This window comes from Hemitrygon akajei, chromosome 8 (assembly GCF_048418815.1).
Source record: "Hemitrygon akajei chromosome 8, sHemAka1.3, whole genome shotgun sequence".
NCBI classification, from domain to species: Eukaryota; Metazoa; Chordata; class Chondrichthyes; order Myliobatiformes; family Dasyatidae; genus Hemitrygon; species Hemitrygon akajei.
This window is the reverse complement of record NC_133131.1, coordinates 100,620,146-100,645,261: the sequence shown is the minus strand read 5'-3', so window position 1 is coordinate 100,645,261 and position 25,116 is coordinate 100,620,146. Positions and strand designations below refer to the sequence as shown.

General features: G+C 40.0%; 1 protein-coding gene across 4 annotated transcripts in view; it reads left to right on the top strand.

The window, feature by feature from the left end:
* invs (inversin) overlaps positions 1 to 25,116 on the top strand; it is a 249,468-nt gene that overhangs the window by 163,980 nt on the left and 60,372 nt on the right. For all 4 annotated transcript variants that reach the window (XM_073054266.1, XM_073054268.1, XM_073054267.1 and 1 more), the window contains 4 exons: positions 724 to 879; positions 4,990 to 5,219; positions 11,010 to 11,116; positions 20,859 to 21,068. In XM_073054266.1, the coding sequence (XP_072910367.1) occupies positions 724 to 879; positions 4,990 to 5,219; positions 11,010 to 11,116; positions 20,859 to 21,068 (703 nt within the window). The remainder of the gene's footprint in view (positions 1 to 723; positions 880 to 4,989; positions 5,220 to 11,009; positions 11,117 to 20,858; positions 21,069 to 25,116) is intronic.

Here is a 25,116-nt window from a genome sequence, read left to right as displayed (position 1 = left end):
AAGTTTGCAGACAAGCCCAATGGCAGATGATAATGGAGAAACCCTGAAGGGTTAGCTAGTCAATCTGTTGCCAATGTATTTGTTAAGAATGATATTGCCATCCTGCCATTCCTTGATGTTTCATCATCACTTTGAGCATAACTCTGTTGTATTGTGTGGCACCACCATTACGATAAATTGGATAGATTTAAAATGAAGACAGCCACTCAAATGAGGATACCAATGAGGGATCAGGAGCAGTAGCAAAGGATTTATATTAATCACCATCAGTAACCTTATAGCCTAACATCCCCTGATGAAAATTAATAATCCGTTCAGTTCGGTTTCTGTGGAAAAACAGAACACAAAATGTTGCTAATATTGAGATACCAATGGCATACAGGACCAAGTACATGCTAAATATCAGAAGCAGGTAGAGTTAAGCAACACCACAACCTATAGATCAGATTAAAACTGCAGTTCACATGCACTCCTGAATGATAGTAGGCAAATAAACAATGGAAGAAAGAGGATCAACTAACTTCTTTGGAGAAATACCCCACATATTTTAAGAACCATCTTGGTACTACTTACTGTTAATAAACTGTACTTTATATTGTAAAGTTAAGGAATTGAATTGAAAGGGTTATTCCATTTATACATACTTCTTAATATTGTCCTGATTAAATGTTGAAAGCTCTGTTTGAAAATGTTTGATGACGTTTCTATTTTCTTTGCATCTAGCTCTGCATGCTGCAGTCCTCGGGGGTCACGTCAGCACGGTGAAGCTGCTGTTGGAACACGGGGCACAGGTAGATGCTATGGATGTGATGAAACATACACCACTCTTCCGTGCTTGTGAGATGGGCCATAAAGAGGTGATCCAGACACTTATTGAAGGTTAGCTTTGTTTATAATTGCTGTGCGTGCAGACTATTTGCGAGCTTCTTCTCTTACAGCTAAATAGTAGCAGAACCACTTGATTTTGCTTGTGGTGATTAAAAAGTCTGAGTGCTTTTAAAGTCTGAAATGTCTTTTACATAGTCTGTGGATAATACAAATGACTGATATTATCTGTGTAAGAGACAGACTCTATGACAGTTATACTGTTAATATAAATAAAAAATGCCCATTAATTCTAATTAAGGTGTCAGGCCCTCATGGTGTACCTGGTAGGGCTGTGAAAACCTGTGCCAACCAACTGGCAGGAGTGTTCAAGGACATCTTCAATTTTTCACTGCTATAGTCAGAGGTTCTCACCTGCTTCAGATGGACAACGGTCATACCAGTGAAAAAGGGAACAGGCTGAGCTGCTTCAATGACATATAATGTAATGAAGTGCTTTGAGAGATTGGTAATCTCAGATCGCCGGCAGGTGGTAAGAGTGGGCTCCTTCTCCTTTGCCCCCCTGACCCTCAACACAGGTGCCCCTCAGGGCTGTGTACTAAGCCCCTTCCTTTACACTCTGTACACCCATGACTGTGTCGCCACCCAAAGCTCCAGTCTGCTAATTAAATTTGCTGATGACACTACACTGATTGGTCTAATCTCAAATAATAATGAGGCAGCCAGCAGAGAAGAAGTCATCACCCTGACACTGTGGTGTCAAGAAAACAACCTCTCCCTCAATATCGCAAAAACAAAGGAGCTGGTTGTGGACTACAGGACCAGATGGTTGAAGAAGTTTGGTTTGGCCCACCCAAATTCTAAGAACTTCCTACAGGGGCACGATTGAGAGCATCCTGACTGGCTGCATCACTGCCTGGTGTGGGAACTGTACTTCCTTCAATTGCAGGACTCTGCAGAGAGTGGTGCAGACAACCCAGCACATCTGTAGATGTGAACTTCCCAGTGTTCAGGACATTTACACAGACAGGTGTGTAAAAAGGGCCTGAAGGATAATTGGAAACCCAAATCACTCCAACCACAGACTATTCCAGCTGCTACTGTATGGGAAACAGTACCACAGCATAAAAACCAGGACCAACAGGCTCCAGGACAGCTCCAACAGCTAAAGCTGTTACACAAGAGATTCTGCAGATGCTGTAAATCTTGGGCAGCACACAAATGCTGGAGAGACTCAGCAAGTCAGACATCATCTGTGGAGGGGAATAATTCTCTATTACTGAGTTCTTCCAGAAGTTTGTGTGTGTTGCTGAAAATGTTACAGCCTCAAAGTTTACCTGAAAGAACACCTGCAGCAACGCCGTGAGACTGATGATTGGCTTTCAAAATCCATAAATCATGTTTGGTTTAACTCATTTCAGAGCTTCCCTTTGATACCTTTTTCTTTCAGTTTGAGTGGGACTCCTTAATGTTACATTCAGTCAAATGCTGTCACTCTAATTCGCTCACTTCTGGAACTTGGCATTTTTTGTTATGCTCGTGGTAGCCCTGCATCAGAAATATTTAACACTGCAGCCTGAATTTTGTCAGGGTCTGTGGGATTTACACTTGATGTTCACCGTCAGTTCTTGATATACTGTGAAGTGGATTGAATTGAGTGGAAACTGCAGTGATAAACTTTGGTTTTGACAGAGTGGATCAACCAGATTTATAACTATGGTAGCAAGTCCTTTGGACGTGTTTTGTCACTCATTGCTGAGGATGGGAATGTTCATGGGACTTGCTCCTGTTGTTAGTTGTCCGTTGAAGCATAGGATTGCTTTGCTTTGATGTGATCCATTTGTGTGCTATCACTTCTGTCTCAGCATGCTGTTTTCATAGTTTAGTATGCATATTCATGGTTCAGCAGCCTGATAACTCATTTTTAAATACACCTGATACTGCTCCTGGCATATGCTCCTCTATATTTCTCAATGAAACAAGAATGGTTCGGCAGAGGGAGTGAAATGATAAAGAAGGGAAGTGCCATGCCATATGGCAGCGGAAGTTAGTAAAATGCATTTCTGTTGCCAGTGATTGTCGTGACTTTTCATACTCACCCTATCCTGAGCTACAGTACTTGATTGATTTTGAATCCATCCAATGTAATTCACCATAGACAATAAGTTCAAAGTAAATTTTATTATCAAAGTACATATATGTCACCATATACAACCTTGAGATTCACTTCCTGCAGGCCTACTCATCAAATCCATAGAATAGTAACAAAAACAGGATCAATGAAAGATCAACCAGAGTGCAGAAGACAACGAACAACAAATGTACACAATCAGTGAAATGTCTACTTGGAGTGAAGCTGCTCTGATTCCAGTCATGCACAGATACATCCATTTCAGGTTACTTGGTGAAGATGATTTTCCTTCATCATGATTTCCAATCCGATCTCTCTATTCTCTACATACCAGAATATTTTTGTCATCATTATTAATGATGATTGCACTTCACTCTAAATGATTTAATCCACTGAATTTAAGTTCTATAGATCCCATCATGATTGCAATCTAGGGACGTACATACCCAATATAATTCTTCTGCGTAATTATTGCGCCATTACTACTTTTACCATTTCAAAATAAGTTTGAATTGCTGATGTAGCCAATCTGCATAATTCCTCTGAAAATGTTCAGTATGCTAAGACATGCAGCCAAGACACCCAATGCTGGCTTTAAACTGCCACCATAATATATAATAGGTAACATAAATCAGGCTTGGATTTGTTAAGGATTGCCTGTGTTCACTGAATTTTGAAATTACCTTGTATGTTTATGCACTCGATCTGCTAACCTGGTCTTGTATATGTTTACCAAAGAAATTGCTTCCCCCTTCTCCCTTAACAACCATGTAAGATAACATCAGAAAAATATGTTGCTATCAGCTTTAGAGCTTGGGGAAAAATGTCCTACTGAGCAGGTAACTGGTTCACTGTGGCAAAGTATTAAGTAAAATCCAAATGGTCAGAATTTTGATCATAAACAAGGGGAATATGAAGCCGATATTTCTTCATGCTTGTTGGCTTCACTGACATTTCTGATAAAGAGTATTTCTGCTCTAGTTGAAAACACAAATTGTCTTCAATCTAATCTAATTCACTTCGGTGATAGTAGTAACAGTGTTCTAAATAGTTAAAGGTTTCAGCCTCCATATTTCTTACATTTTTTCCCTTAATGCAAACATCTTTCATTTTCACGATACATTTGTTCCTTTGTGCCAGATTACTTTACAAAAATCAATAGATTTAAGACCTCCAGGATTTCTGCCATTGCAACTGACTTATAAGAGCAGCTCAAGATGACTTGGATCTTAATATTTCTGTCTTCCCATGGAGAAAGCAATATGTTAAAAAGGAAAAACATGCATAAATAGTAAATTAAGTTCCGTTGCACTGTGTTACAGTGGCTCATCTCTCCACAAGTTCAGAGTGGTTTGCTGATTACAGTGCCACATTTCAACTATGGTATTTCACACAGTTGGTGAGAGAGGGGTAACTAATTTTTTCAAGTGAACAAATGCAAGATCAAGTGAATAAACATAAAGGGTGAATTAGATGCTTTTGGTTAAATAAAGCAGTTTGGGAGATCTTCCATATTGATTGAAAGTATGCAAGGATGCAGCCAATATTCACACCTTTTCACAAAATCTGCATGTAAATAGATACAATAATAACATTGTATGAAAGAGATATTTACTTACCAGGGACACTGTTCCGTATTCCTAAGGAAAACCTAGGTGTGAAATCAGGAAACTTTTGTTTATGTAGTTGGTGTTATGATATGGATTACACTGCTTGCAAAGATGCTGGAAGTATTATCTGTAGTAAAATTTCAAAGGAATTAGAAATATTCTTAACTAATAACTTAATAGAGGAATGTGTATAGATACGGGGTTCATTGTATAGATTTTACAGAGTTGCCTGAGGCACACTGGGTTGTGTTCAGGTAGTTGGTACAAATTGCATTGTACATTAATGGCACAGATCAAGTGGGTCTATGTTAATTATCCTGATGTTCAAGATTGGAAATAGTTATAATCGCATAAAGTTTCTGTAAATTTTATATTTACTAATATTTGTGGAATTGCCTAATTTCTTAATTTCTAATATTATAGGGGGTGGCAGAGTGGATTTGCTTGACCAAGATGGCCATAGTCCTTTACACTGGGCTGCCCTGGGAGGAAATGCAGATGTCTGTCAGATCCTGATTCAGAATCTAATTAACCCTAATGTTCAGGATTTTGCTGGGAGAACTCCCTTGCAGTGTGCTGCATATGGAGGCTACATCAACTGTATGGCGGTGCTCATGGAAAACAAAGCTGATCCCAATATACAAGACAAGCAGGTAACCTATTAAATATGGTGCTTAAGAAAATAAGTTTGAACAAAGACATAATGTATTTATCAAAATAACTTCTTTTAATCATGTGGTTTTACGGTACAGTGAAATTAAGTTCTGTACAAAGTTGATTTATTTCCACATCACCTTTTGCCTTTGTCAGTGTACTAAGTCATAATTGGATATGTACCTTCTGAATGATCACCTGGTGGCTTGGGTTCTCAGTTGAAATTTTTTCTACAGACAATGTCTATTTTCAGTTATGACCACTGTCGGGATCAAGTAGCATTTTGTATCTTGCAAATTCCTGGGAAAGAAATAATTGGTAAATAACAATGTGGCTGCTCATTCTCCTTGTTTTGTAGACTACTATAGCTAGAAGGAGCTAAGTTCCTCCAGCATTTTGGGTTTGATCCTCTATAATCTCGTGTTTAGGAAACTGTTTACCTCCAAAAAATGAGGGAGAAGTGACATAATCTAAATTTATCAATACTTACTTAAAATAGGTTCAGATTGTTTTTGCTTAACAATGAAAGGTATGTCTCAGCAATACACACATAATGCTGGAGGAACTCAGCATCTTGTGTGTGTTGCTTGGTTTTCCAGCACCTGCAGATTTCCTGTTGTTTGTAAATGTATGTTTTATGTAATCATTGTCACTGATCAGTGACCTTTCTCTCAATACTTTATAATGTGGCTGGAGTAAATAAGTTGTCTAATGGGAATAAACTGACATGAAGTTGTTTGTGATAATACAATGATTTGTTTTTCCCTGTCTCTTGTGCCTTATTTTTGACTCTGTTGCTGCCAGAAACAGTGTCCCTATAGTATCTGTAGTATCTAGAGCAGAGCACTAGATTTCTAGTAATCCGTAACAGCACATGTAAAGTTTCAAAGGTAATTTTCAACAAGCATTGAAAGTAAATACCTTAAAAATGCAAGGCTATATTTAGTTGAGTTGGTACTGATGGGATTATTTCATATTTCCAGTACCTATCTTTATAACCTCATTGGTACTAAAAATACATCACCCTTGTATAAAGTAGACAATAAGAACTGTTAGGCAAAGAGCCTGTTATTGCTTCTGGAGAACCCATAAAACCTGAGGATAAACAAGTCATACAACACACACAAAATGCTGGTGGAACGCAGCAGGCCAGGCAGCATCTATAAGGAGAAGCACTGTCGATGTTTCAGGCTGAGACCCTTCGTCAGGATAAACAAGTCATTCTTGTTTCAAAGGAATTGCTTAAGAAGATTCCTATTCAGATTTATTTATCACATGCACATTGAAACATACAGTGAAATGATTTGTTTGGGTTAACAACCAACACACAAAGGATGTGCTGGGAGCAGCCCACAACTATCACCACACGTTCTGGTGTCAACATAGCAGAATCAGGTTTAATATCACTGGCCTATGTCATGAAATGTGTTGTTTTGCGGCAAGAATACATTGCTATATATAACAAACAAAACTATAAATTATATAATAAATAAGAAGTTCAAAATGGGAATAATAAAAAAGAAAAATGTAGTGAGCTGGTGTTCATGGGTCTGTTATCTATTCAGAAATCTGATGGTCCAGAGGAATAAGCTGTTCCTGAGATTTTGAGTACGTGTCTTCAGGCTCTGATATCTCCTTCTTGACGGTAGCATGGCCTGGATGATTGGGGTCCTTAATAATGGATGCCACCTTTTTGAAGGTCCCCTTGAAGCTGAGAAGGCTGGTGCCTATGATGGAGCTGACTGAGTTTGCAACTTTCTGCAGCTTTTTCCGATCCTGTGCAGTGGCCAACCCATACTTGATGATGATGCAACCAGTTAGAATGATCTCCACGGTATTCAAAAAGCTCTACAACCTAGGCCTCCGTACTTCCCTCTGCAACTGGATCCTTGACTTCCTCACTGGAAGACCACAATCTGTGTGGATGGGACATAACATCTCCTCTCTGACAATCAACAGTGGTACATGTCGAGGATGTGTGCTTAGCCCAATGCTCTACTGTCACAGCTCAAACACCATATATAAATTTGCCAATAGCACAACTATTGTTGGCAGAATTTCAGATGGTGAAGATGTGGCTTACAGGAGAGAGATAGGTAGGTTGGTTGAGTGGTGTCACAACAACCTTTCAACTCAATGTTAGAAAGACTAAGGAATTAATTATAGACTTCAGGAAAGGTAACTCAAGGGGACATACAATAGTCCTCATTGAGGGATCAGAAGTGGAAAGGATGAGCATTTTCAAGTTCCCGGGTGTCAACATTTCTGAAGTTCTATCCTGGGCCAAACATTGATACAGTTACAAAGAAGGCATGATAGCGGCTATATTTCATTAGGAGTGTGAGGAGAATTGGTATGTCACCAGAGATACTCACAAGTTTCTACAGGTGTATTGTGGGATTATTCTAACCAGTTGCGTCACCATCAGGTATGGGTGGGCTACTGCACAGGATTGGAAAAGCTGCAGAAAGCTGTAAACTCTGCCAACTCCATCATAGGCACTAGCCTCCCTGGCATCCAGGACACCTTCAAAAGGTGATGCTTCAAAAAGGTGGCATCTGTCATTAAGGACCCCATCACACAGGACATACATATGAGGGGGAGATACAAGAGCCTGAAGACACACACTCACTATTTCAGGAGCAGCTTCTTCTCCTCTACCATCAGATTTCTGAATGGACAATAAATCCATGAACACTTCCTCAGTATTATTTTTTTACCCTCTCTTTTTGCACTACTTATTTAATTTTTTATATACTTATCACAATTTATACTTGTTAATACTATGTATTGCAATGTACTGCTAATGCAAAACAACAAATTTCATGTAAACACAAAATACACTGCAGATGCTGTGGTCAAATCAAGACGTACAAACACGCTGGAGGAACTCAGCAGGTCAGGCAGCATCTGTGGAAACGAGCAGTCAACGTTTCTGGCCGAGACCTTTCATCAGGACTGAAGAAGGAGGGGGTAGGGGCCCTATAAAGAAGGTGGGGAGAGGGTGGAAGGTGCCAGGTGAAAAACCAATCAGAAGAAAGATCAAGGGGTGGGGGAGGGGATAGGCAGGAGAGGTGAAGAAGGAATCTAAGGGGAAAGCACTATGGGTAGTAGAAGAAGGCAGAATCATGAGAGAGGTGATAGGCAGCTGGAAGAGGAGGCAGAGTGAAAGTAGGATGGGGGAAGGGAGAGGGAGGGAATTACCAGAAGTTGGAGAATTCGATGTTCATACCAAGGGGCTGGAGACTACCCAGACAGTATATGAGGTGTTGCTCCTCCAACCTGAGTTTGGCCTCATCATGGCAGTAGAGGAGACCATGTAAGGACATATCCGAATGGGAATGTGAAGCAGAGTTGAAGTGGGTGTCAACCGGGAGATCCTGTCTGTTGTGGCGGACGGAGCGGAGGTGCTCGACGAAGCAGTCCCCCAATCTGCGTCAGTTCTCGCTGATGTAGAGGAGCCCGCACCGGATGCAATAGATGACCCCAACAGACTTAATGACAACAAATTTCATGACATAGGCTAGTGATACTAAACTTGATTCTGAATTTGCAAAAGTAAGGGGAGTGCAGGAGAAGTTACTAAAGAACTTCAGAATAAAGAATAAGATAAAAAGTTAAGGAATGGATAAGGATTTAACCTCAGGCAACATAGAGACAAAATTGAAATGAACAGGGGTGAATACAGGACTGATGGTGTTTTATTTGAATGTGTGCAATGTACAAATTGGGTAGATGATCTTGTAGCTCAGTTAGATTGAAGTTATTTATGGTCATTGTAAAACGTTGAAACTCAAATGCCAATATCTGTGGCATGCCACTCTTTACTTCCTACCAATGAAAAGATCCTTTATGTCTTTCCTGTTCTACTGCCAATTTTACTTCAGTACCAGGTGCTTTATTTCATGAGCACTTACTTTCCACAAAAACCTTTGACTTGACTCCTAATTAAGTGCTTTCTGGAAATTGAACTATAGCACGTATTTTATCTGCCAAACATGTTACTTTACAGTTATATAGCACTGTGACTTTTCCTGATTACCTTCAAGGTTCAAATTCAATTTATTATCAGAGTACATATATGTCACCATATACAATCCTGACATTCATTTTCTTGAGGGCATACTCAATAAATTCAACAACCAACATAGAATCAATGAAAGAACACGCCTACGGGCCGGACAACCAGTGTGCAAAAAACAAAAAGAAAATTAAAAAGAAATAATAATAAATACTATAAATAAGCAATAAATATCGTGAACACAAAATGAGGAGTCCTTGAAAGTGAGACAATAGGTTGTGGGAATAATTCAGTGATGGGGGTGAGTGAAGTTATCCTCTCTTGTTCAAGAGCCTGATGGTTGAGGGGTACTAACTGTTCCTGAATCTGGTGTTGTGGGTCCTGAGGGCAACAGTGAGAAAAGGGCATCACCTGGGTGGTGGGATCCCAGATGATGATGCTGCTTCCTTGTGACAGTGCTCTGTGTACATGTGCTCAATGGTGGGGAGGGAGTGATGAACTGGGTCTTATCCACTACTCTTTGCTGGATTTTCTGTTCAAGGGCATTGGTGTTTCCATACCAGATTATGATGCAACCAGTCAATATACTTTCCATCACACATCAGTAGAAGTTAGTCAAAATTGTTGATTATCATGCTGAATCTTCACAAATCCTAATAAAGTAGCAGTTCTGCTGTGCTTTCTCGTAATTGCACTTAAGTGCTGGGCCCAAAACAGGACTTTTGAAATAATGACACCTAGGATATTTAAAGTTGCTGACCCCCTCCACCTCTGCTACCCAGTGAGGACTGGCTCATGGTCCTGTGCTTTCCTGCTCCTGAGATCAGTAATCATCTCCTTGGTCTTGCAGAGTGAGAGGCACTACTCAGCCAGATTTTCAGTCTCCCTCTTATAAGCTTGTGGTTTCCTGCTTTGTGTATAAATCAATTTTTCAACAAAGAAGTTGTATCTAAAATTTATAGCTTTATTAGGATGCTACTTATAGCCTTTATAATGCAAGGTGCCTGTTTAATTCATTGGCCATTTTGTTGTTTCCATTAATTGTTCTCCAGTCTCATTCTGTGCGGGCTCAGCCAGGTTCAAATATAAGACAAAGGGTAAAGACTGAGGGAAGAAATAAATTCAGATTTGCTGAGACTTTTACAGAAGCAGTTACATTGGTGCAAAAGCACAGAGCCGGTGACTATTTAAATTTTTAAAAATCATAACTGATATTTTTATGTTTTACTTGTAGTATGCGATGAAGCAGTGAGGTTACATTTTATAATACATCACTGCTTCCAAGATGAATTAGTTTAGTTCTGTTTAGTTCTCTGTGAGGAAAAAAATTGCACTTGTTTGGTGTAGCTCAGGTCATTCATGCTGCAGGCCGTGGACAATGACTCTAGCTACAATATCAGTATGATTTATTTGACTGCCCAAAGATATAGGTAAATGAAATAACGAGAAAGGCCAAGAATTCATTTTCTTGTCTCTTCTTGCTGGTGTAGGCCACATGTCATTTTGAACAATCTTCCTAAATGACAGAGCAATGGTCTGATACGTCAATAGGTATTCATGCTCAACACTTGTTCACCATCCTGCAAAGTAAACATTCACCAGAAGCAATGGAAATGAAAATTTACCATCAAAATATGATTCAAGGTGTGAGGTTGCCAGGAATGTTAAAATCATTGAAGTGTTTTTGGGGGAAACTGTCTTCCATTCTCCAGCTCAAAACAGTGTCAATGTCACATAAATAACATCCAGCTCTTATCCTTAATTTCAGGGACGAACAGCACTACATTGGTCCTGCAACAATGGTTATCTGGATGCTGTGAAGCTTTTGTTAAATTATAATGCCTTTCCTAATCACATGGAGACAAATGAAGAAAGGTAAAACATGAAATCTCTTGAATTTCCTGCTAGTAGGTTGTTTAATAATTTAATAATGCTTAAAATAACAGAAAAATGTCATATTTATTCTTGGTGTCATTTTGGAGAGTTAGACAAATGCTCCAGCTCACTTTCTTATTATTTAAATCCATATTTCACCTACCTCTGCTAACTGGCAACATAACTTATTAAACAACTTTGAGTTTTTTAAAAATCTAATTTGTAGTGTGTGTGTTTTACTGCATAAAAGTAACATTTGCACCACACTAGTGTCAATGATCATATCCATCATGAGGAAATTCTTCTGACATTTAATGGCATTGCCATCACTGCATCTCCCACTATTAATACACTGGAGGTTTCCATTGACCAGAAACTGAACTGGATAGCAATATACACATAGTGGCTACAAAAGCAGGTCAGAGGCTTGGAATCCTTCAGCGAATAATTCACCATCTACAAGGCTTAAGTCAGGAGTGTGATGGAATACTGACTTTTTGTCTGAGTGAGCGCAGCTTCAATAATACAAAGGTCATTTGACACCTTACAGAACGTAGCAGGCTGCTCGGTAGACAACTTCATCCTCAACCATCCATTTACTCCACTCCTGATAGCAGCATACTGCACCTTACACAGGATGCACTGCAGGAACTCACTAAGACTCCTTTAGACAATGTGTTTCAAACGCACAGCATCTACTGGTTAGAGGGACAAAGGCAGCAGAAGCATCATGGCCTCCAAGCCACACACCATGGAAATATATTGGTGTCCCTTCATAGTCAGTAAGAATTCTGGAATTCTTCTCCATAACAGCATTATGCATGTACCTGTGGTAAACTATGTATACCTGTCTGGACACGCCCCTCTGCTGACTGCTCCTGTGGCTCCTCCCACAGACCCCTTTATAAAGGTGATTGGGGCACTGCTCCTCCCACAGTCATCCAACATGGCCGTGCTCCATTTTCGCTGTTAATAAAAGCCTATCGTTATTTACTCTACTTCCAGTCTCCTAGAGTTATTGATAGAGCATCAGTGCCCACATCTCAAAGACTGCAATGCTTCAAGTTCCCCATCACCTTTTCAAGGACAGTTAAGGATGGCCAGTTAAATGCGTAGCCACATCACTTGAATTATACAAAAAACTATTCCCAAGTTTGTTATACACACAAAATGCTGGAGGACCTCTAGGTTATGCAGCATTTTATTTTAGGGAAGTCATTTTCAAGAAAACAGAATGTACTCAATGATGGGAGTACCTTCCTGTCAGATGTCAAAAAGCCTCATTTTGGAGCTGAGGAAGGGATTTTCTGGAATCAGAAGCTCATGTCAAGGACAAGAGCACTGCTGGTGCTCAGTTGATGGTCAACTGGTGTTCACACCTCACTGGGTTCATGCAAGTGACAGCCTGCATTCAATTTAAATTGAGCTGCAGGCTGCGTCTTTGATCATACCTTTACTTTGTGCTGCTCATTTAGATAGATAGATAGATAGATAGATACTTTATTCATCCCCATGGGGAAATTCAACTTTTTTTCCAATGTCCCATACACTTGTTGTAGCAAAACTAATTACATACAATACTTAACTCAGTAAAAAATATGATATGCATCTAAATCACTATCTCAAAAAGCATTAATAATAGCTTTTAAAAAGTTCTTAAGTCCTGGCGGTAGAATTGTAAAGCCTAATGGCATTGGGGAGTATTGACCTCTTCATCCTGTCTGAGGAGCATTGTATCGATAGTAACCTGTCGCTGAAACTGCTTCTCTGTCTCTGGATGGTGCTATGTAGAGGATGTTCAGAGTTATCCATAATTGACCGTAGCCTACTCAGCGCCCTTCGCTCAGCTACCAATGTTAAACTCTCCAGTACTTTGCCCACGACAGAGCCCGCCTTCCTTACCAGCTTATTAAGACGTGAGGCGTCCCTCTTCTTAATGCTTCCTCCCCAACACGCCACCACAAAGAAGAGGGCGCTCTCCACAACTGACCTATAGAACATCTTCAGCATCTCACTACAGACATTGAATGACGCCAACCTTCTTAGGAAGTACAGTTGACTCTGTGCCTTCCTGCACAAGGCATCTGTGTTGGCAGTCCAGTCTAGCTTCTCGTCTAACTGTACTCCCAGATACTTGTAGGTCTTAACCTGCTCCACACATTCTCCATTAATGATCACTGGCTCCATATGAGGCCTAGATCTCCTAAAGTCCACCACCATCTCCTTGGTCTTGGTGATATTGAGACGCAGGTAGTTTGAGTTGCACCATATCACAAAGTCCTGTATCAGTTTCCTATACTCCTCCTCCTGTCCATTCCTGACACACCCAACTATGGCCGTGTCATCAGCGAACTTCTGCACATGGCAGGACTCCGAGTTATATTGGAAGTCTGATGTGTACAGGGTGAACAGGACCGGAGAGAGTACGGTTCCCTGCGGCGCTCCTGTGCTGCTGACCACCGTGTCAGACCTACAGTCTCCCAACCGCACATACTGAGGTCTATCTGTCAAGTAGTCCACTATCCAATCCACCATGTGAGAGTCTACTCCCATCTCCGTTAGTTTGTGCCTTAAGATCTTGGGCTGGATTTAACATAGAAAAGTGGCATGTATTGATTTTCTCCCTCCTTGGTGTTGTTCTAGTTTCTTGTTTCCACACTTAGTGAAATTAATCAATCTACCTGATCTTTCAAACTGCCTCAAAAATTACGTGTCTCTCTTTAACCACGTTCTTTGCCATGATTTGGAATCTGACGTTAACCCTGTCTTTTAAAGCTGGATTTCGAAGTCATGTGTACACCCACTCCATTAGCAACAACTAAGCCTTTAAGCATCTGTAATTAGCACTGCCTGCCAGTCCACATGACTGGTTTAACCCAACTTAATTTGTGTAGGTAGCAGAAGGAGAGAGGGTTCAAAGTAAATTTATTATCAAAGTCTATATATGTCACTATATGCAACCCTGAGATTTGTTTTCTTTGTGGGCGTACTTAGCAAATTCAAGAACTGTAATAGAATCACTGAAAGACTACACCCAACAAGTTGGACAGACAGCTGGCGTGCAAAAGACAACAAACTATGCAAATACAAAAGAGAGAGAAAAATAATAATAATAAATAAGCGATAAATATTGAGAACATGAGATGAAGAGAGTCCATGGGTTGTGGGAACAGTTCAGTGATGGGGTGAGTGAAGTTGAATAAAGTTATCCCCACTGATTCAAGAGCCTGATGGCTGAGTGGTAATAACTGTTCACTAATTTTTATAGGATTTTCTATTCAAGGGCATTGGTGTTTCCATACCAGTCTGTGATGCAACCAGTCAATATACACTCAACTACACATCTTTAGAAGTTTGTCAAAGTATTAGATGTCACGGCAAATCTTCACAAACTTCTAACTTCAACCATTGCCATACTTTCTTCATAATTACACTTAAGTGATTTGGAGCAATGTGAGTAAATAAAACATATTAGAATAGGTTATAATATATAATTTGATAAGTTAATTAAGCTTCTAGTTAGTAGATTTTATTGTGCATTTCATAATCTAATACCATATATCTAGAGGGCAACAGTTTAAAGTGAGAGAAGAGAGATTTAATAGGAACCTGAGGGACAACTTTTTCACCCAGTGGGTGGTTATCATATGGTGTTAGCTGCCTGAGGCAGTGTTTGAGGCAGGTACATTAACCACTTAAAAAGGTACTTGGACTGGTCCATGGAAAGGAAAGGTTTAGACCATAAGACAAAGGAGCAGAAGTCAGCCATTTGGCCCATCGAGTCTGCTGCGCCATTTCATCATGAGCTGATCCATTCTCCCATTTAGTCCTACTCCCCCGCCTTCTTACCATAACCTTTGATGTCCTGGCTACTCAGATACCTATCAATCTCTGTCTTAAGTACACCCAATGAGTTGGCCTCCACTGCTGCCTGTGGCAACAAATTCCACAGATTCAGCACCCTCTGGCTAAAAAAATTTCTTTGCATCTCTGTTCTGAATGGGCGCCCTTCAAACCTTAAGTCATGCCCTCTCATACTAGACTCCCCCACCATGGGAAACAACTTCGGCACATCCACTTTGTGCATGCATTTCAACATTCAAAATGTTTCTATGAGGTCCCCCCTCATTCTTCTAAACTCCAAGGAGTACAGTCCAAGAGCAGTCAAACGTTCCTCATATGTTAACCCTCTCATTCCCGGAATCATTCTAGTGAATCTTCTCTGAACCCTCTCCAACGTCAGCACATCCTTTCTTAAATAAGGAGCCCAAAACTGCACACAGTATTCCAAGTGAGGTCTTACCAGTGCCTTATAGAGCCTCAACATCACATCCTTGTTCCTATACTCCATTCCTCTAGGAACGAATGCCAACATTGCATTTGCCTTCTTTAGAGGGATCCTTTAGAGGGGTATGAGCTAAATACAGGCAAATGGGAGTCACCTTAGTCAGCATAAATCAGTTGGGCCAAAGGGCCTATTACATAACCCTGCTATCTGCTACCGGTCAGCAGCTGGGTGGTGGAGTGGATGGGAAACAGTCTGTCAGACTGGACCACTCTGTCACAATCAGGAGGAAGTTTTCAAAGTTATGGCTTCAGCATTAATTCAGTAACAGAGAGCCTTGTTATGTGGTTTGGTCAGCCTCAGCAAACATGACAACTTCCCCCTGGCTTTCAAAACAACAACTGATTATAAATAGCAATAAATTGTTAGTTCAACATGTATTAGCTAGCTTGTAATATAAATAATTTTAATAACTATGCTTTTTGCCCATAATCCGGTAGCCATCCAATCATCAAAACATTGATATTATTTAAAGTAGCTGATTATTTACATGAGACTTGTGTGTTGCATTTAAAGATAAGGGGTAGAAATTCTGTGTTGGTCACTAGACTGAGTACGTGATATGGAAGCATATGCAGAGCTGGCCTGAGAAGTGGCAGATTCAATCCAGAAAAGTATGAGGTAATTCAGTTTGGAAGGTAGAAGGCAGAATACGGGGTTAATGGCAGGGTTCTGAACCATGTGGACGAACAGAGAGATCTTGGGGTTCACTTACATAGATCCCTTGAATTTGTCACTCAAGTTGATGAGGTAATTTTGCTGCTCTATATACATCTGGGTAGACCACACTTAGAGTATTGTGTTCAGTTCTCATCACCTCAGAATAGGAAGGATATCAAAGTTTTAGAGAGGATGCAGAGGAGATTTACTAGGATGTTGCCTGGATTAGAAACCATGTCTTATGAGTATAGATTGAGCAAGTTAGGGTTTTTTTTCATTGAAGAGAAGGAGGATGAGAGGTGACATGATAGAAGTGTATAAGATGATAAGAGGCATAGATTGAATGGTTAGCCAGAGCCCTTTTTACAGGGCAGAAATGGCTAGTACGAGGGGACCTACCTTAGGATGTTTGGAGGGAAGTATAGACAATATATCAAACATCGGTTTTTTTACACAGAGAGTGGTAGGTGCATGGAACTCACTGCCAGGGGTGGTGGTAGAGACAGATAAATTAGGCACATCTAAGTGGCTCTTGTATCGCTACGTGAATGACAGAAAAATAGAGGGCTATGTGGGAGGGAAGGGTTAGATTGTTCTTAGAGTAGTTCAAAGGATTGGCACTACATCATTGTCTGAAGGGCCTGTACCGTGCTTACTGTTCTAAATTCTACATTTTATGCAGATACTCTTCTGTTTCTGAAATTCAGCTCTGCTAAAGTTGAGATGAATGTAGAAAACAGAAAACAAATTTCTGCTCTTTTGTGTTGTGATTGGGTCCTGTGCTGGAAATCATAATTTGGGCACGTAGTATTTAATCTCTTTTGGTTATCTCTCTTGGGTCGGTGATTTATAAGCTAACTGAACTTTTTTTTTCTATCAGTTATTTTTTTCTTCCTATATTGATTCGTTTGGTTGTCAGCCTATTTTGCATTCTATTTCTTTCCTGTCAGTACATTTTAATTACATGTGGCTGGTGGAGTCATTTAAACAACATCATTCAAAGTGCTATAGATGATAAGCCTTTGATTTAAATGAAGAAAAGATCCAACACTGTAAGTTGCTCGTTATAGATTTGATATAGAATCATGACATAAGAAAAGTTGGGCAGCTGCTTATAGGCATCCGTTAGTCTCGAGAGACCATGATTTGCGCCTTGGAAAGTTTCCAGGGCGCAGGCTTGGGCAGGGTTGTATGGGAGACCGGCAGTTGCTCATGCTACAAGTCTCCCCTCTCCACGCCACAGATGTTGTCCAAGGGAGGGGCCTAGGCTGATACAGCTTGGCACCAGTGTCGTCGCAGAGCAATGTGTGGTTAGGTGCCTTGCTCAAGGACACAACACGCTGCCTTAGCTGAGGCTTGAACTAGCGACCTTCAGATCACTAGACCGACACTTTCACCACTTGGCCACGCGGCTGCTTAGCACAATGCTTTACAGTACAGGCGACCCAAGTTCAATTCCTGCTGCTGCCTGTAAGGAGTGTGTATGTTCTCCCTATGACCGCGTGGGTTTCCTCTGGGTTCTCCGGTTTCCTTCCACAGTGAAAAGACGTACCGGCTGGTAGGCCAATTGGCTGTGATTGGGCTAGCATTAAATTGGGGGATTGCTGTGTGCCATAGTTCGAAGGGCTGGAAGGGCCTACTTTGTGATGAAACACAATAAATAAATAAACAAACAAACAAACAAACACAATTTCAAGAATTCCCTTTACAAGCATAGTCTTATTAGGGATGTCCAGGTTTTGTGAGGGAAAGGTCATACCTCACAAGCCTGGTTGAGTTTTTAAGGAGCTGACAAGACAAAATGATGAAGGTGGAACATTGGATGTGGTGCATATGGATGTTAGTAAGGCATTTGACCAGGTTCCCCCCCCAGTAGGTTCATTCAGAAAGTCACGAAGGCACAGAGCCGACGCTGCGCATAGAGCCGCAGTCATGAAGGATAAGATTGGCCTATAGTTACCTGCCTTTTGCCTATATCCTTTTTTGAACAGTGGTGTGACATTCGCCGTCTTCTAATCCACCGGGACCTGCCCAGAATTTTGGTAAATTATCACCAAAGCCTCTACTATAACTTCTGCCATTTCTTTCGGTACCCTGGAATGCATTCCATCAGGACTTATCTATCATCAGACCCACTACCTCTTTAGTGATAGCTATGGTATCAAGGCCCTTACCTCCTATCTCATCCATAACATCTCTCTTTAGCATGTTAGACCTGTCCTCCACTGTGAAGGCTGGCACAAAGTAGTCATTCAATAGGTACAGTTAATGTCAGAGAAATGTATACAATATACATCCTGAAATTCTTTTTCTTTGTAAACACCCATGAAGAATGAATGACAGTTAAATCTTAGAACCCCAAAGTACCCCCAAATCCCCCTCCGTAAGCAGCAGCAAAGCAACAACCGCCCCCATCAGCAAAAAAAAGCCTCTGCATCCTCCACCGAGCGCTCAAGTTGCAGCAAAGCATCAATAAAGACACAGACTTGCAGTACCCCAAAAACTACTCGTTCACCCAGTAATTCAACATACCACAGGCTCTCATTCCCAATATCAATTCCCACTTATCGTTCTCCAAGGGACCTATGTTCACTTTAGCCACCCTTTTCTGCTTTATTTAAATATAAAATCTTGTACTATCTGTTTTTATAGTTTGTGCTAGTTTATTTTCATAATCTAGCTTCCCTTTCTTTATTGCTCGCTTAGTGGCTCTTTGTTGCTTTTTAAAGTTTTCCCAATCTTCCAGTTTCCCACTGCTCTTGGCAGCTTCGTATGCATGAGGTTTTAGTTGATGCTTTCTTTTATTTCCTTAGTTATCCAAGGCTGGCTCTCCCTACCATTACTATCCTTGGTTTTAACTGGAGTATACTTTTGTTGAGCACTGTGAAAAATCTAATTGAAAGTCTTCCACTGTTCCTCAACTGTACCACCATAAAGTCTGTGTTCCCAGTAAAAGTCAAATCCTCCCTCATCCCATTGTAGTGTACATTGTTTAGGCATAATGCACTGGTTTTACAGCCTCCAGAATCCTATTACACCCTCCACCACAGGGATACAATTAAGAGCATCCTGACTGGCTGCATCACTGGCTGGGAACTGTACCTCTCTTAATTGCAGAATTCTGCAGAGGGTGGTGTAGTTATGAACTTCCCATGATTCAGGATGTTTACAAAGACGGGTGTGTTAAAAGAGCCCGAAGGATTATTGGGGACCTGAGTCACCCCAACCACAATCTATTCCAGCTTCTACCATCCAGAAAATGGTACGGCAGCATAAAAGCTGAGTTTGAGATCAGTTTTCCTTCTAGACGTGCTGCCAAACACAGCGGATGAGCCCCATCTGCCCAAAACGATTGGTTTTAAAGCATTGTTTTCCTGCTTTTGCCCTTTTTTCTGTCAGTAGAAGTGGTTCCATTGAGCTTAGAAACAAAGCCCCACCTGAAGCCCAAGAGCTGGCCTTGGTTGTCGGAGGTTATTTGAGACATACACCATTGGGAGCATTTATTAGGTAATGAGAGCTTATCCCCACTACCCACACACCCTGCCCGACTGTGACAACCTTCGGAACCCTCTCTCAAATAAGTCTGTGCAATTGTCATAGTATCATATTTCCATGTATTGATCTGTGCTGTAAGTTCATCACCCTGACCCATAGTACTCTTAGCATTAGATTACCAGTCAGACATCTATCATTTTTGTGATAATATTGTAGCAGAAAGAATGAGAGTGTACTTGATTAGGCACTTTGGAAGTAAGAAAATAGCAGACTGCCACATTTGTAGTTTTTCTTGAAGTTTAGTATGTTTTTCACCGCAGTACTCAAATAAAACATTAATTACTCAGCTAAGATTTTAATCATGTTGCTTCTAATGGCATAGAAGTGATAGATACATTTGTGCATGTATAACTAGTGAAAAAAATGGTTTCCTAAGGAGTCCTGAGCACTTAAACAGGTTGATGCTATCAACAATGATGACGTACAAATTTAATGCGATTTTCTGTGGATGGATTCGGTGCAGTACCTAATAATTGTCTGGCATAACTGACCCAGTAAAATCTGATTGTACGTTATCTTTAAAGCAAAACAACAAAGATTTGTAACATTTGCTGTTGAGTTTTCCATTGAACTTAATTGTCAGAGAAAGAAGCAAAAACAAAAAAGGAGAGTCCTTCAGACTGGAGAAGTTAAGACATTGAGAGGCCTTGTACTTCTGCCTACCATGCTACTGTACTTTGAGCAAACCGATCAGTTTGCAGCATACCCTTCAGTCACTGAATGAGGAGCCTTAAATTTATTTGAATAATGTTGTGTAGGCGGCTCAATTCTTAAGAGGAAGCGGACAAAACATGCTGGTAGAAGTTGAGAAGTAAGCTCTTCAAACAATCTCTGTAAATGTTTTTTTTCAATTCACTTTCAGAATACTATTTAAAGATGGAGGGACAAGACACTGCAGATGCAGGGTTTCAACCTGCAAGGTGGAAAATTCCTTCCCGCCCAACACCGTCCCCTCCTACACCACTGATACTGTTCGATTCGCAGAGTTCCTACTGTAGTTTGTTTCTAGTACCATTTAATGACATTTCCTTAATTAGTACTGAAAATTAACTACTTCATCCAGGACTAGTAGATGGAATTTGTGAGCAGTGACAAAGAAACTACCTACATATAATGTAAAATTTAATAAGATTTTGAATCTTAGATTTTAAAAATGCTTACTCTGCTGTTGTGTTTTTTCAGGTTCACTCCTCTTGATTATGCGCTGCTTGGAGAACATCAAGAGGTGATCCAGTATATGCTGGAACATGGAGCACTCTCTATTGCTGCCATTCAGGACATTGCTGCTTCCAAAGTCCAGGCTGTTTATAAAGGTTATCTGGTTCGTAAGGCTTTCCAAGAAAGAAAAAATCTTCTCATGAAACATGAACAACTTCGAAAGGATGCTGCCAAGTGAGTGCTATGCTTCATTAGTAGTATGTTCAAATTTCATGCTATGAGATTAAAAAAATATATACATATCAACAAAAGGAAGCAAGAGTGCAGAGACATAGAGGTACAGTAGCATACTGTACTGGTTAAGTGAATGGACTAGCAACCAGAGTTCCATCCGTGATCCTGAGACTTAAGTTCGAATACCAGTATGGCACCTGTTTGTTTAAATACAAGCAGTTAAATAAACGTGTTATTTAAAATGAAAGCTAGTTTCAGTAATGGTCAGCATGAAATAACTGGATTGCTGTGTAAAAAAAAAAGAGCTTTAATAATGTCTTTCAGAGAAGGAAATCTGTTACCTTACCATAGCTGCTGTATGATCTATATGTGACTCCAGACATATTAATGTGCCTGACTCTTAACTGCTTGCTTAGAATAGGGACAATAAGTTTTAATGTGGCCAGTGACAAGATGATAAATTATTCCTCAAGTTAGATAAAATTGTGCTTTAAATGGTGAAAGGATAGTACAGTGGATTACTGGGACACATTGGGACTGGTACATTTTGGCTCAATTAAGCAGCTGCTTCAAGCAGCCAGAGTTTCATGGAAGTAGTAAAAAAGGTATAAATAAAAGACAAACTGAATAACAAACTAAGTATTTAAATAAAATACAGAACAAATTAGAACACCACCAATGGTACTAGAGTACTATAAAGTTGTGTATTATTTCCTAATAATTATTGATGGAGGAGTTCATCCAGTGTATGTTGCCATGTTCTTTTAATTGACTAAATGAACAAAAGCAGTGCAGATAATGGACTGCCTTCATACAATGCTTTCGACAATTGCATCCTCCAAATCTTTATTTTCATTGTAACGTTCGAAATGATTATTGATACCTTCAAATTCTTTGTAGTTTCTAAGTTGTTGAAGTAGTAAAATCATTTTATTTTCACTCCTGGCTGTTTCTGGCATCTCAAGCTTGAATCCTTGAAACCACAGTGAGCAAAACAGTTCTGAATTGTCTTAACATTTATTTACGCCAACTATCAGTGACAAAAATCACTGCTTTTTGAACACAAATACATGAAAATTACACTATTTAAAAATAGTTCGCTCTGAGCACGGTATGGTGTCTAATGGCTACACAAGTGCACACGACTGTTACTAGTTAGAAACTGTTCAGCAATAGTGTCCTGCCCCAATTAAGCGGCATGGTGTCCCAAATAAATGAGGGGAGTTCCAGCAATTTTTTCGATTCGTTTTTGATCTTTAAGTGTTGTCCTAAACAAATGGCTGCCCCTATTAACCAATGCCCCAATTAAATAGAATCCACGGTATTTCCATTCAGTTGATTGGTGATATTCTTTTCCAAGCTGGGCAGCAGAGGTATTGATCACTCCATTGTCCAGAGGGGTGCCTTCTGCAAGGGACCTATTGTGGTTGAAAAGCCACTCAGGGCTTCAAAAGGTATTTACTATACCTTTACTCAGAATAAGTGAACACATAAGGAAGAACAGGTGGAAGAATTTCAAAAACTAATCTTATACTCTTTACATACAATGATATTACATGGTAGATGGTTACAGCCTATCAAATGTGACCATAACCATTTTTGTTGAAATTGGGATCCATCAAGAACATGCCATGGTCTGTGTATAAGTTTGATACAGAAGACATCTGCTTTTCAGTTCATCTATCATTTCCCAGTATCAATGGCTTCTCTTCAGCACCTGGTTTATTTTCCTCTCTGTTGTCCATTGATCACCTTTGCCCTGATTTCATCAGTGACATGCTTTAGGATTTTGACATGTCATGGAGTTGATTCACATAGGCCTTTTGTCTCTGTTGTCTCTTTGTTCCCTTATACGTTGGCTCTCTGATTCCTGAATGCTTTGTGGTCGTGTCTCATTTGTTCTGCCTTAATATTAAACGAATGTCTTCACATACATGTACATGTTGAGGAATCATTCATAGTCTCATGTAAATATGGTAATCTGTTTCCCAGTCATTAATGTGGCTGTGAGCTGTGACATTACAGCTGCTGGTTTTCATAGAGTGATTGTTGCTTTTGCAGCTGCACCATGCCATTTTTTATAAAATTACTCCTTTGAGTAGCAATACATTCAGCAGAAGACATTTGAAGGCTGTTTCTTACTTACATCAGTAGTTCCTATATTAACTGTGCTTCTGTTTTCTCTAGCACAATAAATAATGTCTTTGAGCAGGTAAAACTGGAACACATTTGACAGTACAAGCTTGAGGACTCAGGCATCCTACCCCTGCTCCTGTTATCTTGAGTTAACTAATGAGATTGATAAATAACCTAGAAGGTAATAAAATTAAAAAAAGAACATTTACATTTCTGTATAGCTGCACAATAAAAATTGAAACATATGGTACTATCCAAAGATTTAAATATGCTTTCCATTGTTTGTTACAGCAAAATACAGGCCACTTGTAGCATTTAGTTACAGTGTAAAATACTTGTCATAGTGCAGGTACTGTTATGTGTCATGCAGCAAATTTAAAATGCAAGATTTGTGATTTCCAATTCTGTGCTGTAGTAGGTGTTCATAGGATTATTTTGGGATAATGGTTTCTCTTTCTTTCTGCCTCCATTTGGAAATATAACTCCCATGTTCCTAATTGCATAAACACCTTGGACGTTACAACTGTTCAATACACTAGATAATCCAAAAATGCAACAGTGTGCTATCTGCATGTTGAAGTCAGGGGAATTCTGGTGCTTATAAAAGAAATTTGGAAAACCAACAAATTTGCTAAAGCATGACGATCATGTATCATTTTGTTTTGTTCTGAAATTTCATTGGCTTTCCATATACGTAATTTTCTTCCTTGGTTCATTTTGATACCTTCATCATACATTATTTTACAAGGTGCCATCTCAGACTTCAATATCCCCTCCACACCGTCCACATTTTTTTCTGGTGCACTGTTTGGTGCTACAAAGCTTAGTTGTGTAGCACAACTTGTGAGCATTGTAGAAGCCAATAGTTTTTGTACATTTCCAATGTAGGTCCGCACATTGTCAAAGAAAGTTAGTGAGGATTTAGCAAGTGCAAAGCTAACACCTACCAGAAACATTCATAGTAGACAGATGATGATTCCTGTTAGCTAGCAGTGTTGTTTTGTACTGTCAGATTGGATTGCAGCCATGCAGTTACAGCCATGTGTTCAGCATGTTGCCATGAACAGGTGAATGAGGATTTAACAGGAGGACGGACACCCCACATTTCCCCAATTTTACACTTGTAACTGCTTGTCATAAAGCAATCATGACCTGTACACAATCCAGATGCTGTTTCATTAGTACAAATGTATTGGTTGATGTAGTTTCCAAACTGCAAGGAATGATGTACCTGGAATTAATGAGGTTTGTGCAGACTAAGTCTTACATAGCATTGTAGTTGCTTCATGACTAGAGAAACTTTGGTAGCCGCACTTTGCAGAGTAACAGGGAAAATGAGAGGGGAGTAGGTAGACCTGGCTGACCTGTGAGAGTAGGCAGTGGGGAAATTGAAAATGATCAGTGTGAAGTTGTAAGTATGTGTCTGAGAGCAGAGTGCCACATCTATTTTTGAGGTGAACAATGCAGGAGGAACTTGCCTGTGGCCGTTATTGGCCACACCACTTTATTCACCAGTAGTTGCACTCATGGAAGTGTGAGGCTTTCTTTTACGGTGGTTGTACAGGTAAGATCCACCAACACACAAGTACCTCCCATATTGGAGTTGGAATTTTGTCCAGCGTACCCAGTTTTCATACTGGCAATACACACGTGATACAGAAGGTGTTTATTTTAAGAAGGTTGAAAACACTTTTTTCTCTTCTCAGCCAGCTGCAATCAGAACAAGCAAGTAGTTTTGCCAGAATTACAGTCTTTCAAATGATCTAGAGTGCCATTGATTCCACTCACATTCCAATATCCAGCTGTTATATTCAGCAATGGTAGTGTCAGAGCAGCAGACATGGTACATTTACTTTCTCCATTGAATGCTGCACCATCAATGTATGAGTCTCCACACCAAGCTAAAAAGTTG